The 14,527-nt window shown below is 45.1% G+C and overlaps 1 protein-coding gene across 17 annotated transcripts in view; it reads left to right on the top strand.

Annotated features, from left to right (window-relative positions):
- The window catches only part of FHOD3 (formin homology 2 domain containing 3), a 411,645-nt gene that overhangs the window by 383,904 nt on the left and 13,214 nt on the right, over window positions 1–14,527 (top strand). For 11 of the 17 annotated variants that reach the window (XM_074352245.1, XM_074352247.1, XM_074352251.1 and 8 more), the window contains 4 exons: window positions 73–263; window positions 6,422–6,614; window positions 10,154–10,177; window positions 11,698–11,872. In XM_074352245.1, coding sequence (XP_074208346.1) covers window positions 73–263; window positions 6,422–6,614; window positions 10,154–10,177; window positions 11,698–11,872 — 583 coding nt within the window. The remainder of the gene's footprint in view (window positions 1–72; window positions 264–6,421; window positions 6,615–10,153; window positions 10,178–11,697; window positions 11,873–14,527) is intronic. The other 6 variants (XM_074352246.1, XM_074352262.1, XM_074352263.1 and 3 more) reach the window with 1 other exon arrangement.

Below are 14,527 nucleotides of genomic sequence, written 5' to 3' on the forward strand. Positions count from 1 at the left end.
GTTCGGTTTGCTGGGTCATGTTCGTGCCTGGTTATTTCAGCACTTTTGCAATGTTCTCTCTCTGATTGTCAGGTTGACTTTGATCAACTTCAGGATAATTTATGTCAGATGGAGAGACGATGCAAAGCCTCATGGGATCACCTCAAGGCAATTGCAAAACATGAAATGAAACCAGTTTTAAAACAACGAATGTCAGAGTTCCTGAAAGACTGTGCGGAGCGAATTATAATTTTAAAGATTGTCCATAGAAGAATCATTAACAGGTAAGTGGATTGAGGAACTTGCAGAAACATCAGTAAAATGGCATGTTGAAGATATCTGCAAACTGAGATCTGTAGCTTAAATTTACAAAAATTGTACTGTGAATTCTTGGTACGTAGCAAGTGTACCCTTGATGAACCTGTTTGTTTCATGGGTACTTAATTTTTCACACACACACAACAATAATGTTATAATGCCATTGAATCTTGAGGTTGGAAGGACAGAGATAATCTCATCGCCAAATCCTACTTGATCAGGAATTGCATCTGTAAGGTCTCTGACAAGTTGGCCGCTGCATCTCTGCATCTGAACAGTTCTGCCTACGTCCCTGCGAGTCTGCTCAACTTGTTAGAACAGTTCCTTCTTTATATGATCCACAGTCTGCCTTCTGAGACCTTTTACTCGTGGATTCTCTGATGGCTGCTCTGTGCTGCAGCCTGCCTGGAGGAGGCCTGGGCTCCACCGTGGGTGCCATCACCTGGACCAGCCTTCCTCGGAGACCCAGGGTCCACAAGGACCCGGGCAGACACAGCAGTGAGGTGTCAGGCCTTGCTTACCTATGGGGAGGTTGGCTGGGGTCTGTCCAGGGCTGTTTCCTCTGTAAGTGGTGGCAGCGCCAGGACAAGAATCAGGGTCTTTCAACTCCCCGGGTCAGGCTGTTTCCTACCAGCAGTCCCTGCCCCCCACGCTCGTCTCCTTTGTTTTGTCACCTAACATAGTTGGAGGGCCCCTGCCCTGGCCTTTGGGCCTGCGTGCTCTGTCCTGGGCCTCGCGCCATGGTGAGCAAATACACGCGTCTGCAGACCTGCAGGCTGTGGTTGCCCTGGAGCCGGTGCTCTGATGACAGGCCCGCTGAAGCAGGCCTCACTGCAGTTCTGTAAGGCAGCGCTCCCTGGGGGCCGGCTGAACCGCCGGCCTTTCCCCGGGAGCTGCTCTCCTGGCCCCTCCTCTCCTGTGCTTGAGGACTTTTATTATTTTTTTTAAACAAATGGGTGGTGGTAATTTCATTTATCCCTGTGCATTTCACATTTCTGATTTTTTTTCTCTTTTCCCTCCCTCCCTTCACTGTCTTTCCTTGTTTGCTTCCTTTAACCTTTCTTTTTAAAAAATTATTTATTTATTTAATTTGGGGGGAGGTAATTAGCTTTTTTTTTTTTTAATGTAAGTACTGGAGATTGAACCCAGGACCTAAGGACGCGCTCTGCCACTGAGCTATTCCCTCCCCCCTTCCTCGAAGCCATACAGAATTTTTTTTATGTGTTTCTCCTTTATTTTATGAATGTGTGAGTTATCGCAATTGATTTTTTTTACATGGACACACATATATTCATTTTCATATTGTTTTTCATCAAAAGTTACCACGAGATATTGAATATAGTTCCCTGTGCGCTACAGTAGAAACTTGGTTTTTATCTATTTTATATATAGTAGTTAGTATCTGCAAATCTCGAACTCCCAATTTATCCCTTCCCACCCCCTTTCCCCACTGGTAACCATAAGTTTGTTTTCTACGTCTCTGAGTCTGTTTCTGTTTTGTAAGTAAGTTCATTTGTCTGTCTTCTTTTTTTAGATTCCACATATGAGTGGTATCATATGGTATTTTTCTTTTTCTTTCTGGTTTACTTCACTTAGAATGGCTATCTCCAGGACCATCCATGTTGCTGCAAATGGCATTATTTTATTCTTTTATATGGCTGAGTAGTATTCCATTGTGTAAATATACCACAACTTCTTTATCTAGTCATCTGTCGATGGACGTTTAGATTGTTTCCATGTCTTGGCTGTTGTACATAGTGCTGCTGTGAACACTGGGGTGCACGTATCTCTTTAAATTAAGGTTCCCTCTGGATATATGCGCAGGAGTGGGATTGCTGAATCTGTGTAGGAAGGTTCCCTTTTCTCCACAGCCTCTCCAGCATTTATCATTTGTGGAGTTTTGAATGATGGCCATTCTGACTGCTGCAAGACGATACCTCATTGCAGTTTTGATATGCATTTCTCTGATAATTAGTGATATTGAGCATTTTTTCATGTGCCTATTGGCCATTTGTATATCTTCACTGGAGAATTGCTTGTTTAAATAAGTCTTCTGCCCATTTTTGGATTGAGTTGGGTTTTTTTTTTTTAAGTTGTATGAGCTCTTTATATATTATGGAAATTAGGCCCTAGTTAGTCTCATCTCTTGGAAATATTTTCTCCCATTCTGTAGGTTGTCTTTTTATTTTGCTTATGGTTTCCTTTGCTGTGAAAAAGCTTATAAGTTTAATTAGGTCCCATTTGTTTATTTTTGCTTTTATTTCTATCGCTTGGGTAGACTGCCCTAGGAGAACATTGCTAAGATTTATATCAGAGAACGTTTTGCCTATGGTTTCTTCTAATAGGTTTATAGTGTCTTGTCTTATGTTTAAGTCTTTAAGCCATTTTGAGTTTATTTTTTTGCATGGTGCGAGGGAGTATTCTAACTTCATTCATGCAGCTGTCCAGTTTTCCCAACACCACTTGCTGAAGAGGCTGTCTTTACTCCGTTGTATGTTCTTGCCTCCTTTGTCAAAGATAAATTGACCAAAAGTTTATGGGTTTATTTCTAGGCTTTCTATTCTGTTCCCTTGATCCATACGTCTGTTTTTGTACCAATACCATGCTGTTTTGACGACTGTAGCTCTATAGTATTGTCTGAGGTCTGGGAGGGTTATTCCTCCAGCTTCATTCTTTTTTTCAGTATTGCTCTGGCAATTCGGGGTCTATTGTGATTCCATATAAATTTTAGGATTATTTGTTCTAGTTCTGTGAAAAATGCCCTGGGTAATTTGATAGGAAATATTGAATTGTTAAAAACCTAATTTCTCTGGTCTGCCTGGAAGCCCTCTCCCAGCTTGTGTCATATGCCACTTGGATAATCATACCTCCTGGGTCTTGATCCAGACTTCTTTTGTGGGAGAGAGGCGGGGAGTAGTCTTTAAATGCTGGACCAGACGAGAATAAGGAATAGAATCTGCCCTCCAGGGTGACAACTACCCATTACTCTGCACTTGTGGCATTTAGTTGTTCAACTGTAACCCCCTCCCTGTGCTCCATCTAGACCTCACAGCTGTCCTCTGGAGAGGAGGATCTTATCAGAGATTTTGTCAGATTTCTTACTCAAAACAAAGTACACTCTGCTTTTAACATGCTTTAAAGGGGGCGGCCAGGCATGTAAGCGGCTTTGGGCCTCCATGCTTTGTATGATACGAGCAATTGCCGACTTAAAACTACTCAAGTAAACAAATAGTTTCCATTTGGAATGTCATGAAACTGGAGTCGTTTTATGAAAAGTCCTGTAAAGCCATTAGGCCTGGTAACAGTAACCGTCTTATTCCGGACAGATTAAAATTCATTTTGGTGGTGATATATCTGCCCCTTAAGCTATTGTGTTGTGTGTGTGTGTGTGTGTGTGTGTGTGTGTGTGTGTATCATATATATAAAATCTATTTACAGCATTTGTATATATGTATATAATACATATAATATTTGTTCTGACTGCCCTATTCTCCCTGGTAAGCTGGTTGCCCAGATGACGGTTGCTCCTGTGTGACCTGGATTCCTTTCCACTCACTATTGGACGCCCATCTGGCCACCCACCCATACATGTAGCAGGCTGTGAAAACCACCAAATAAAATCCCTCAAAACACATGTTACGAAAGTTACAAACTCGATTAACAAAAATCCCTTAAATGTTTTTCTCCCTTAAAGTCTACACCCACTTTGTTCTTCTGAAGGCGATTTCGGAATCTCTTTGCTCCCAAATGTACATCTGGGTCTTTTTCCAAGTGTGCATTTTACTTGCTGCTTGTGTCTCCTCTGTTTGCAAAATATGTACTTGAATCGTATCTCCAACTTACGTGTTCAGATTGGATCTCCTCCAGATAAAAAGCAATGCTCTAGAAAGTAGAGGACAAGGAATCTTGGGTTGTACTTATGTATAAAAGAGGACCCAGCTGTGCCCTTAATTCATCTTACACACAGATCTTGAGTAGTGCTAAGTGGTGATATATGCCATATATTACACTCTTCTGTCATGTGTCATAGCATATACTCCATCATGTCATATCTCTAGTTTATAATGTCAGGTAGTAATAAGAACCGGGAAGAAAAATTAAGAATATAAATGGGACAGGGAGTGGCAAGGAGGTGCTGTTTTACGTAGGGTAGTTATCGGAAGGCTTCTTGGAGGAGGTGATATTCGGACAGACTTGTGGGATGAGAGAGAGCAATCCAGGCAGCTGTCTGTGGCCAAAATGCTCTAGGTGTAGGAAGAGCTGGCACTGGACGCCTTGTTAGGGCCTGTGTCCTCACGCCCCTCCTCACAGGCCCTGCAGGCTCTCAGCTCTGCCGTGTCCCCCTGGAGTGCCCTACACACCACACCGGGAGCCTGAGGCCCTGAGATGGGCTTGTTGAAGGAATCACGGGGGGTCAAATGTGGCTGGGGGGGTCCTAGGCAAAGGTCAGGGGGTAGGGAGGCCGGTTTTGTGTGGATACACCACATCCTGTTTATCTAGTCATCTCTTGATGGGCATTTGGATTGCTTCCATTTTTTGGTGATTATGAATAATGTTGCCATGGAATTTGGGGTAGGTTTTCTATGGACACACAGTTTCATTTCTTCCGAGTATCTGCACAGGGGTGGAATTGCTGGGTCATATAGTAGCTCTGTGTTTAACTCTTGAGCAACTGTGTCTTCTCCAGAGCAGCTGAACAGGTTTGTGCTCCCACCAGGGCTGTGTGAGCATTCCAGTGTGGTTTCTCCCCAACACTAGTCATGGTCTGTCTTCCATTCTAGCCATTGTAGTGTCAGGTGGTGTCCCAGCATGGTTTTGATTTGCCTTCCCCTAATGACTCATGGTGTAGAGCATCTTTTCATGGACTTATTGGCTATTTGCCAATAACTTTTTCTAGAAATGTCTATTCCGATCTTTTGTCCATTTTTTATTTGTCTTTTTTGTGTTGAATCATATTTTTATATATTCTGGATACCAGTCCCTTGTCAGACATGATTTGCAAATATTTTCTCCAGTTCTGAGGGTTGTCTTTTTAATCTTGAGAGTATCCTTTGAAACACAGAAGTTTTTAATTTTGATCAAGTCCCATTTATCTATTTTTTTTCCTTTGGGTGCTTATACTTTTGGTATCATATCTAAGAAGTCATTTCCTAATCCAGTTGTGAAAATTTATACTTTGTTTTCTTCTGAGTTTTATAATTTTAGCTGGCATTTTTGGTTTTCAATAGCATTTTTCCAGCTCCCTTTATTTTATATGCATGTCATATGCTTTCCTTTAGTGTTTCTTCACAAAAGGCATAAACCAGTGTTCCTCGTTTGAAAAACAAACCAAACTGCTATTAAAACTGCGCAAATGAGAGCAATCAAAAAAGAGTTTTGTCTACAATTAGTGGTATCATTTATGTAATACCATTGGTTCTACATAAAAAATTTTCTCTGTCTCCTAGTATCTTCTTTCTCATTTCCTGATAACTAAAAATTAGGCACTTCTTTGTCCACTTGATTTCTTTTCCAAAAGTTTTAAGTAATTAGAATCCAGTAATTTTTAATTTGTGTACAAAATAGCTGAAATAATTTGATTTGGGGCTGCTTGTTTGGTGTGTCCCAATTAAATTAAGATTGTATATAATATTGCAAGAGAATATTTCAAAATATTTACTGAGAGAAAACTTCATAAGCATCTTTTTATAAACCATTAAACATGTTATTCATAATATATTCACATCAATTCCATGTAGTCACGAAAGCGGTTCCGAAAAAATTGCCAAGCAATATTTCTTCATCCCTTATTCAATTTTCATATGATCTAGAAACTGTGCAATATTTTTCTTAAAATAGTACTTTATCATTCTTCTTATAAAAGTTTTATGTAACCATTTGGAAACACATTAAAACACAAATGAGCAAAAAGGAAAAGTAAGTAATGTGCTCAAATCCCACCCTCTAGACGTAACCTCCATCAGCGAGAAACTGAGCTGAACTTGCATTTTCACTCTTCAGCATCAAAACCCCAAGAACAAAGAACAGTGTCCTTGGCTGGCTGGTTTCTTACTGAAGGTTTGCAGACAGCTGATTTTTGTTCCCCACACCTGAGGTCCTTGCCACCATGGTCTTTTCACTGCAGGTTCCATTCCTTTTTGCTCTTCATGGGTCACCCACCTTACGCGATTCGGGAAGTGAACATAAACAAGTTCTGCAGGATCATCAGCGAGTTCGCACTGGAGTATCGCACCACCAGGGAACGGGTTTTGCAGCAGAAACAGAAACGGGCCAACCACAGGGAGAGAAATAAGACCAGAGGAAAGATGATCACCGATGTAAGTTTCACGAAATCAGTTTCTTTATAACATTTATTCTGAAATTCTGATTAATCATAAAACCTCCCCATTGTTTGAAGGCTGTTCTTTTTTTTTTTTCTTTGACTGTGAAATAAATTTCCTCTTTTAAAAGGCGCTCTTAAACTGCCCCTCTACCATTTCAGTGAAAATCTGAGATATAACAGACGTGGAACGAAGATGTAAATTAAGGATGTGTGGCTGGTGGGGGACTTTAACCCACCACACAGTTCATTTACTTGGTGTGTTATATGGTGCTGGTGACATTCAACGCTTGAGTCTGCTTTCAACCTTTGTGATGTGGGTGGACTTAGAAGAGGAGAAGAAGTAATATAAAATATGATAATGACACAGCATAGGAAGATACATGTACTGATTTGGGAATAGATTCAGGATTTTAATTATCGTAACAATACTGTAACCAATCAGTTGACACCTGGACCACCATTCTAGGCATCTGAATGGAGGAATAATTGATGTGGTTGCTCAAAGACATAATTTGGTGGGCTCTTGGCAGTCCCTTGAGTTAGAGATTATCAGGGTCGGAGGAGAGCCTAGAGGACAGCGAATTCAGCAGGAGTTCCTTGTAGCCCCCTGGGGGGCCCTGCACACTTGAATGCCTCCCCTGCTCCTTGGCTCTTCCCCCATCTCTTCCACCTCACCTCTGAGCCCACCCACTCCAGGGTGCTGTGGGCACTCAGACGGGAGATGCTCCATTAAGTGGAGGGCAAAGCAATGCATGAAGATGCCAGGGACAGACAAAGACATGCAGTGTAGGTGCCTCTTTCTGATGTGCCTTTATGAAACTTAGCCCATCTTTATATATCTGAGAGGCAGTGAGATCCAGGGAATGGAATAGGTAAAGGATTAAGCTATAGGGAATGGCATCGTCCTGGAGGTTGCAAGCCTCTGCTAAACTCAGGTCAGGCAGATTTCTTTGGGGAGGAGTAAAATCCATTAAGAAGGCCTCACTGAGGCTGCCTCCTGTGTCACATGGGCTCTCATGGGTAGGAAAACAGGATACGTGGTTACTCTGCATATTCCCGAGAGGTCTGACCCTCTCGGACACGTTATCTTAGAAATTCTGTTGCAGTCTTTAAGGCATTTCTGAGGAGAACCAGGGACTAGTTGTCTCCACATTCATCCCACCCTTGACTCCTTGTTTCCTTGGAATTTTCTGGACGCTTAGGGAGTGCTCAGATCACTTTTCTGCAGAAAGGCCCCTTTCTGCAGACACTTCTGAATGCCACTGCCAACAGCCGAGTCTTCCATCTCCTCTCCTGAAGTCTGGGTTCAATTGGATCTTTAAAAGCTTCCTGGAGGACAGCAACTCAGAATGCAAACTGAATCCGCTTGGGCAAACTATGGCCCACGTTTCATTCCAAAGCATTATTTTTTAAAGTTTTAAAAGTGGAGTGCTTATTTTTGTGGGAATGAGACACATTGGAGAGTGAAAAACATAAGCCCAATATGCTTATAGTTATGAAAATACATCAAAATGTCCTGTCAAATTCTTGAGATTTTTTTTTTTACAGTTCCCACTAATTTTTAAATTCTGTCCTTCTCTGAAAATATTCAGCCTTCCTATTTATAAACAGGGGTGAATGTTTCTAGAATTTGACTCCAAAATATTTAAATTCCTATTAAAATCGACAGTGCAGGCTTCTTCAAGTTTAATCCTCATGGTGGTCCCTGTTCTTAGTGGTCCAAGTCGTGCCATTTGTGTAGAAAGCCTGCCATCTGCTGGAAGGTTAGGATATTGACACTTAAAGCGAAATGTACAGCCTTGGGTTTTTCCAGCTCTCAATTCAGCACCCGTTGTGTACCCAGCAAGGCACAGGACACCTAGGAAAATGTGAATGCAGTAAAAGAGAAGCTTGTACCCCAAGGATATCGTGATCTGGCTATAAAACAACATGCATACGCAACTTAGACTGCCGAAAACAAAATAGATGGAGAATCACGGAGCCCTGAGTACCAGAGCTGGAAGCACTTTTTAGAAAAAGCTGTAGTTAAGTCATTTTTGATACAGATGCTGAATAATGAGGATGGAAATGGTTACAATTAAACAGAGATGACTTTAGGAAAGCCAGAGTTTTAAAGACACAGAGAAGTCGGGGTAAAATCTGAATACCCTACGTTGTATTCAGCCCTCATCTGCTTTTGTGTGCCTGTTTCTCGTCTTCTTTCTCTGTTTCTGAATATGCAAGAGGCTTCCTCTGTTACCACCCAGGGGTCCTGCCAGGTAAGGGTCAGTGAGAAACTAATTCATTCCTCATCATCGTGTCCCAAACTAGTTCGAGACAAATTGGGGACCCAGACAAGGCAGCACACGGCCCTTTCTGCTGTCATCGCACTCCAGATGGGCTGTGAGAACTCGGGCTATTGATCCCAGGACTCCCCCATCACAGGGTGGTGGGTCGTCCTCTGTGTGACACGAGATCTCTCTCAACCCAGCTTCCACTCCTGGGGAAAGGAAATGCTAGTGACTCGGGGGATACTGAGAGCTAGAGATTTTATATATGCAACACCTTTCACATCTGCTAATTGCTTAAAAAAAAAAAGTCAACCATCTGATTAAATAAATGCTTAGATTAGAAAAAGTAGTGGAACAGGACCGTCATCTCTTGTCACAAGGCCATTTGCCTAGAAGCAGTGCAGAGCATGAGAAACTGGAAGCATTTTGTCATTTCGACTCCTAAAGTATAGTCACTTCTGGAAGAGCTGTGTCTGATTTGCTGGCCTGGCTTGTAACCTCAGTGGAAACACAGGTTAAACTGAGGGTTTGTTTAATTTTAAAATTAAGACACTGGCATGAATTTCACCCTCAATTTAGTTTTGAAGAAGGGATATTTTATTTAGTTCCTTAAAGACATTTGTCTGGTGATCATGAGAAGAATGGCCTGTCAGATCAGACAGCCTCCATAAGGGACAGGTAAGACTTTTAAAATAACTTAATTCCATGTTTCTGAGGAAAGAGTAACAGGACCCGTTCTGCCTGGATAGTCGTTCACTCGTCCTGCCGGGCCTGTGTGTGGCAGGATTCGCGGGGACCCAGACCCGGCAGCCTGGGCCGGGAGGGGTCCAGCGCCCGGGATAAGAGGAGGAGACAACAGCTGAGGGGTGGAAACAGGCAGGTGGAGGCTGTGAACTTACTGAGGTGCCAATGGCTGGCGGCGGCGGTGGGTTCCACAGGACGTGGCAGGTCCCAGAGTGAGGTCTGCAGTGGTCAGGGGACCAGGTAAGCTGGTTATCCTCCTCCTCAGCGGCCTCAGGAGAGTGGCCTGAGCCCTACAAGCCCCTCCCAACTTGGGGCTTTTGGAGAGAGTGTTCGGACAAGGGCAGGGCCTTGCAGGCAGGGCCCAGCAGCTCCCAGATCAAGAGGGTGCACCCCAGTTGTGGCAGCCGATTTGTTTGTTTAGACTATGATGCGATATTAATGAGATGGTCTCATCATTGCTGACTCCTGTGCCTTCTGTGAATCCCCTGTCTTTTCCGTCCTGTCCTGTCCTCCGGGGTAGACTGATGAAGAGGATGAAGTCGAGGTAGGACAGTTTATAAACCTGAAGAATGCCACACTTGACCTCCCCAGGTGTGCTGAGAGTCTAACCTGAGCAGCATGACGTGCCAGCCCTGCTCAGGGCTCTAAACCTTGCATGAGTGTTTTCTGGTTGGTTTCCCGGGATCACTAACCTCCTCACACGGGTTCTCATCATGCTGTGTGTCCCAGGGACTGACTTAGGGGCTGACTAGATTTTCCAAGTTGTCCCTGAGTCCCAGGCCCCGTCAAGAGTGGCATGTTCAGCAGATCTCTTCCTACTGTTGGACAAATGGGCAGCGAATTTCCCCTCTAGCCCCCTGTGGAGCCTTTTGGCAACGGAAGTAAGAGAACTGGATTCTGGAATGATCGCGTAAAGAGCCGTCAGAGGAAGCAGGGCAGTGATAAAGAACCAGGCCTGAGAAATGGTCACCAGCCGTGGACAGCCTCTGCCTTGGGCCCATTTCCTTGACTGGCATGCACTGGATCCACTGGGGCCAGTATGTGCAGGGGTGGGATGGGCAGTGTCTGCTCCCGCTGACCCTGGTGCAGATGCCAGAACCAGAGACCAAGGCAGGGCTGCTTGGCCCGAGAGGACGAGGGAGGAGCCGTGCAGATGGTACAGGCCACAGACATGTCCCGGGCTCTGGCAGCGGGGCTGAGACCCTGGGTGAAGAGAGGAAGCCGGGAGTCTGTGGAGCTGCTCTTTGCCAACGTTACTCTGACTTTTAACTTTTCATCCAGATGCTTGGCATTGGGTACATATGGCCCGATGTTCTAGCAGACCTCTTGCTAAACATATATGCCGGCTCTTTGGCTAGAAATAGGGAATATTGTTGTGCGAGCGTAATGCTTGTGAAAACAACTGGAGGTTTGACACAGCCAACAGGTAGCGAGCGTTGCCAGACGCAGCTGCAGCGTGAATTTCTGTGCCGTGTTCTGATCTGGGCCTTGAGTCAAACCCTTCTGGGGCCTTAGGCAAGTCACTTAATCTTGGAGGGCCTCAGTTTCCTTCTCTGAAAATCCTTCCCAGCTTCTGACATTGTACGATTCGGTGACTGAATCCCGCTTTTAAAATTCTACCATCATGAGTGATATAGAAGAAAATTCGAACTGCTTTCTGGCACTAAATTAAAAAAGAAAAATCTCACTCTATTTGATTTACAGGTCATATTTCAACTCTCCTATCAGGGCTTTGGTGTTAGAAACAGACTTGGTTTCTGAGTTCTTCCCAGATCGATGTCAGTCGCCCCCAGTGGGTTCCCACTGAGGGAATTTGCAGTGACCCACTCCCATGGAGGGTGGGTGTGGTCCTTCTGGGACCAAGGCTTTTCTTCTGATAAGAGAACTTCCCGGAGATGCAGATGTTTTGTCATTAGTTCCTTGGCCACCATCACTAACGTGACTGCAGAACGCACATAAACAAAAGAGAAATAGGAGAGAAGGCTTTCCTAGGCTAAACGTTTGATGAGCTTGGGGTGGCATCTGGGGAATCATCTCACGCCCTCACCCGCCTTGGTCTTGCAGTCCGGCAAGTTCTCCGGCGGGTCCCCGGCGCCCCCGAGCCAGCCGCAGGGCCTGAGCTACGCCGAGGATGCTGCTGAGCACGAGAACATGAAGGCTGTGCTGAAGACCTCGTCCCCCGCCGTGGAGGACACCACCCCGGCACTGGGCGTCCGCACGCGCAGCCGAGCAAGCCGAGGTAACTCTGGGGTGGCTGCCCCGGGTGTCTGGTCCCCACTGCACAGTACAGGTGACTGTGCGCAGGATGTGGCTGCTCAGGGCCGTCCACTCCCCAGGTCACACCCCCCCCACATCACACCCCCCACTCCCCTCTTTGTGACCCACGTTTAATAGCGTCATCTCAAAAATAAGCCACGCTCTCCAAAGCTCAACTTAATTCACACAAGAGGAGCTGGGATTGTAAACAAATCCTGCTGGGTTAAAGCAGAAGTCAGCCAACACTGGCCCCCAGGCCAGATTCAGCCGGCCATTTATTCTCATAAATAAGGTCTTAAAGGAACACAGCCACATTTTCTTGCTTGTGTTGGCTGTAGTGTTTTGCACTGCAATGGCAGAGTTGAGAGGTTGTGACAAGACACCACAGGGACCAGACAGCCTACATTTTTACTCTCAGCTGGGATACAGAAAGTTTGCTGACCCTTGGATTAAAATGCTGTCCCTTTCTGCCTTTTAAATCCTTGGAGGCAGAGAGTAAACTAAAACTTCGAGATGGTAAAGACAGATGAGAATTTCCAGGGTTGTTTTATAACTTGGGGGGGATTTTTTATTTTAATTAAGAATTAAGATGCGTTTTTCATCTGAGAATATTTACCCGCGTTTCCCAGGTCTGGTCTGATACCACGTTAACCTTCCTACGTCTCCTCACTGCCTGCAGGATGCAGCCCACACCACTCATGCTGTTGTCAGAGGCCCCCTGTGTCTGGTCCCTTCCTGGCTCCCACACTTGGCTTTTACTTGGTCCCACATCTCGGGCACCTCCCTGCTCTGCACACCCTGTGTCTCCGGGATCCCTGCTTGTGCTCATATGTCCCCTTTTCCTCTGCCTGTTTAGACCCCTGTCACCTCCAGAATCCGCCTCGTCCATGCTCTCCGCCTCACCGTGTACTCCTGAGACCCTAGGTTAAGTCAGCTAAAGATGACGAACTTTATAACCAAAGAGAATGAATTCCCACAGGACGGGCTTCTCCCCTTGGTGTCTGCTTAGCGCACAGTGTGCGCACAGCTAGAAGAAGCCATGTATTTGTTGTCCAGGTTGGAAAGCTTTAGCGTGTAAAGGGGTAGTAATTATAGTGGTAAAACACAGTAAAACTTTATTAGAGTAAAACTTTTTATAGTGGTAAAAATAAGTAAAACTGAACACGCCAGGTAGACTGGACCGTGGGTTTCCTTACACGTCACAGAACCTCAGCAATGAACGAGCGTGGGCAGCGTCCATCAGGCACCGTCCTAGGCTCCAGCGAGCATTTGGGTTCAGAAGACGTTAGGATGGCAGCCAGAATGCTGGGGTCTGCGGTCCGGAGAAGCCCCTGAGAAGCCCCATAAGTGACTTCTAGCTGGTGCTGCTGCCTCATCTTTTTTTCCCTTTTTCCTTTTTAATTTTGCTCTTAACAACCACGTTGAATATGAAAAACTCACGATGGCAGTAACAACTTCAACATAAACGAAAAAAGCAAAGGCAGTTCCAAGTTTTCTTCAGAGGAGGGGGGTCATGTGGTGCATATGGTTTCTCAGAGTTTCTCATGAACCAGGGGCCGCAAGTTACCATCAAGGAGGCGTCCTGGCCGGGCCTCCAGGCTGTGTTCTAAGACCCCTACGACTTATGTGGAATCCCCAAGTGGAGCTGCACTTCGGGCCTTTTTTTAAATAAATGGCCAAGTGATTTTCTTATTTCACAGGAGTACAGTATCACTGAATCTGGTTCCTTCTCCTCTTTAATGCTGGCCATTGCACGGGGCTTTTACCTTGCTGTGCAGCTAAGAATGTTCTGGACGAAGGGCTGCCTCGCTTTACCCTTCCCCAGGGTTACCCCGACGGAGACACAGATGATAAGTCGAAAAGTCACCCCTCCTACTGCAATCCTGACTCCCAGACTATACCCCGAATACGTGCGTGCATTATTATTACATCAAAGAATCACAGGTTAGGGATCTCTGGGGTTTGGTCTTTACAAACCCTCTGCCTGGTAGGCAGTTTTGGGTATGGAATTAGGAGAAGAAAATTAAATTATGATTTGGCAGTGCAAAGGAAGCCTTTGGGTGACTAACAGTAGACAGAGCTGTGACAAACCACAGCCCTGAGCACTTTACATGGGACATTCTGATTGTCTGCTTTGCTACATGGAAAGAAAGGTGCCCTTGTTAAAAGGCCTCCATTTCTCAGAAAAACCAAGAAGTGATAGGAAAGAAAGACTGTGTAAACAAGACAGAATATAAGATGAGGGAAGAAAATGGAGAAGATCAGAAGGTGAGGAAAATAATACCGTTAAATGCTGAGCAGAAGAGACTGTCAGTCTAGACAAAGCATAAAACAAGGTAAGAATCAAGTAAAACAGCGCTGCGGTGTTGCGGGCGTGAGGCCGGGAATCACTGGTACCCAGAAGACCCAAGACATCCCGTGCAGGAGTCCCTCCGCGCCTCAGCAGCCCTTGCAGTCGTTGTGTGCGAGGCTCACCGTGGCACCAGGGGATCGAGGGTGGCATCAGCACCTGCGCCCTCGTGACCCCAGCCTTTGAGGGTCGTGAGCCCCTGTGCCTTGGTGGATGCAAAGGCAGTACGATGAAAACCACCTTAGGAGATGGAGTGCAGTATCTCTAATGGGACATAACAAGTTGTGC

This window comes from Camelus bactrianus, chromosome 24, assembly GCF_048773025.1.
Source record: "Camelus bactrianus isolate YW-2024 breed Bactrian camel chromosome 24, ASM4877302v1, whole genome shotgun sequence".
Taxonomy (NCBI): Eukaryota; Metazoa; Chordata; class Mammalia; order Artiodactyla; family Camelidae; genus Camelus; species Camelus bactrianus.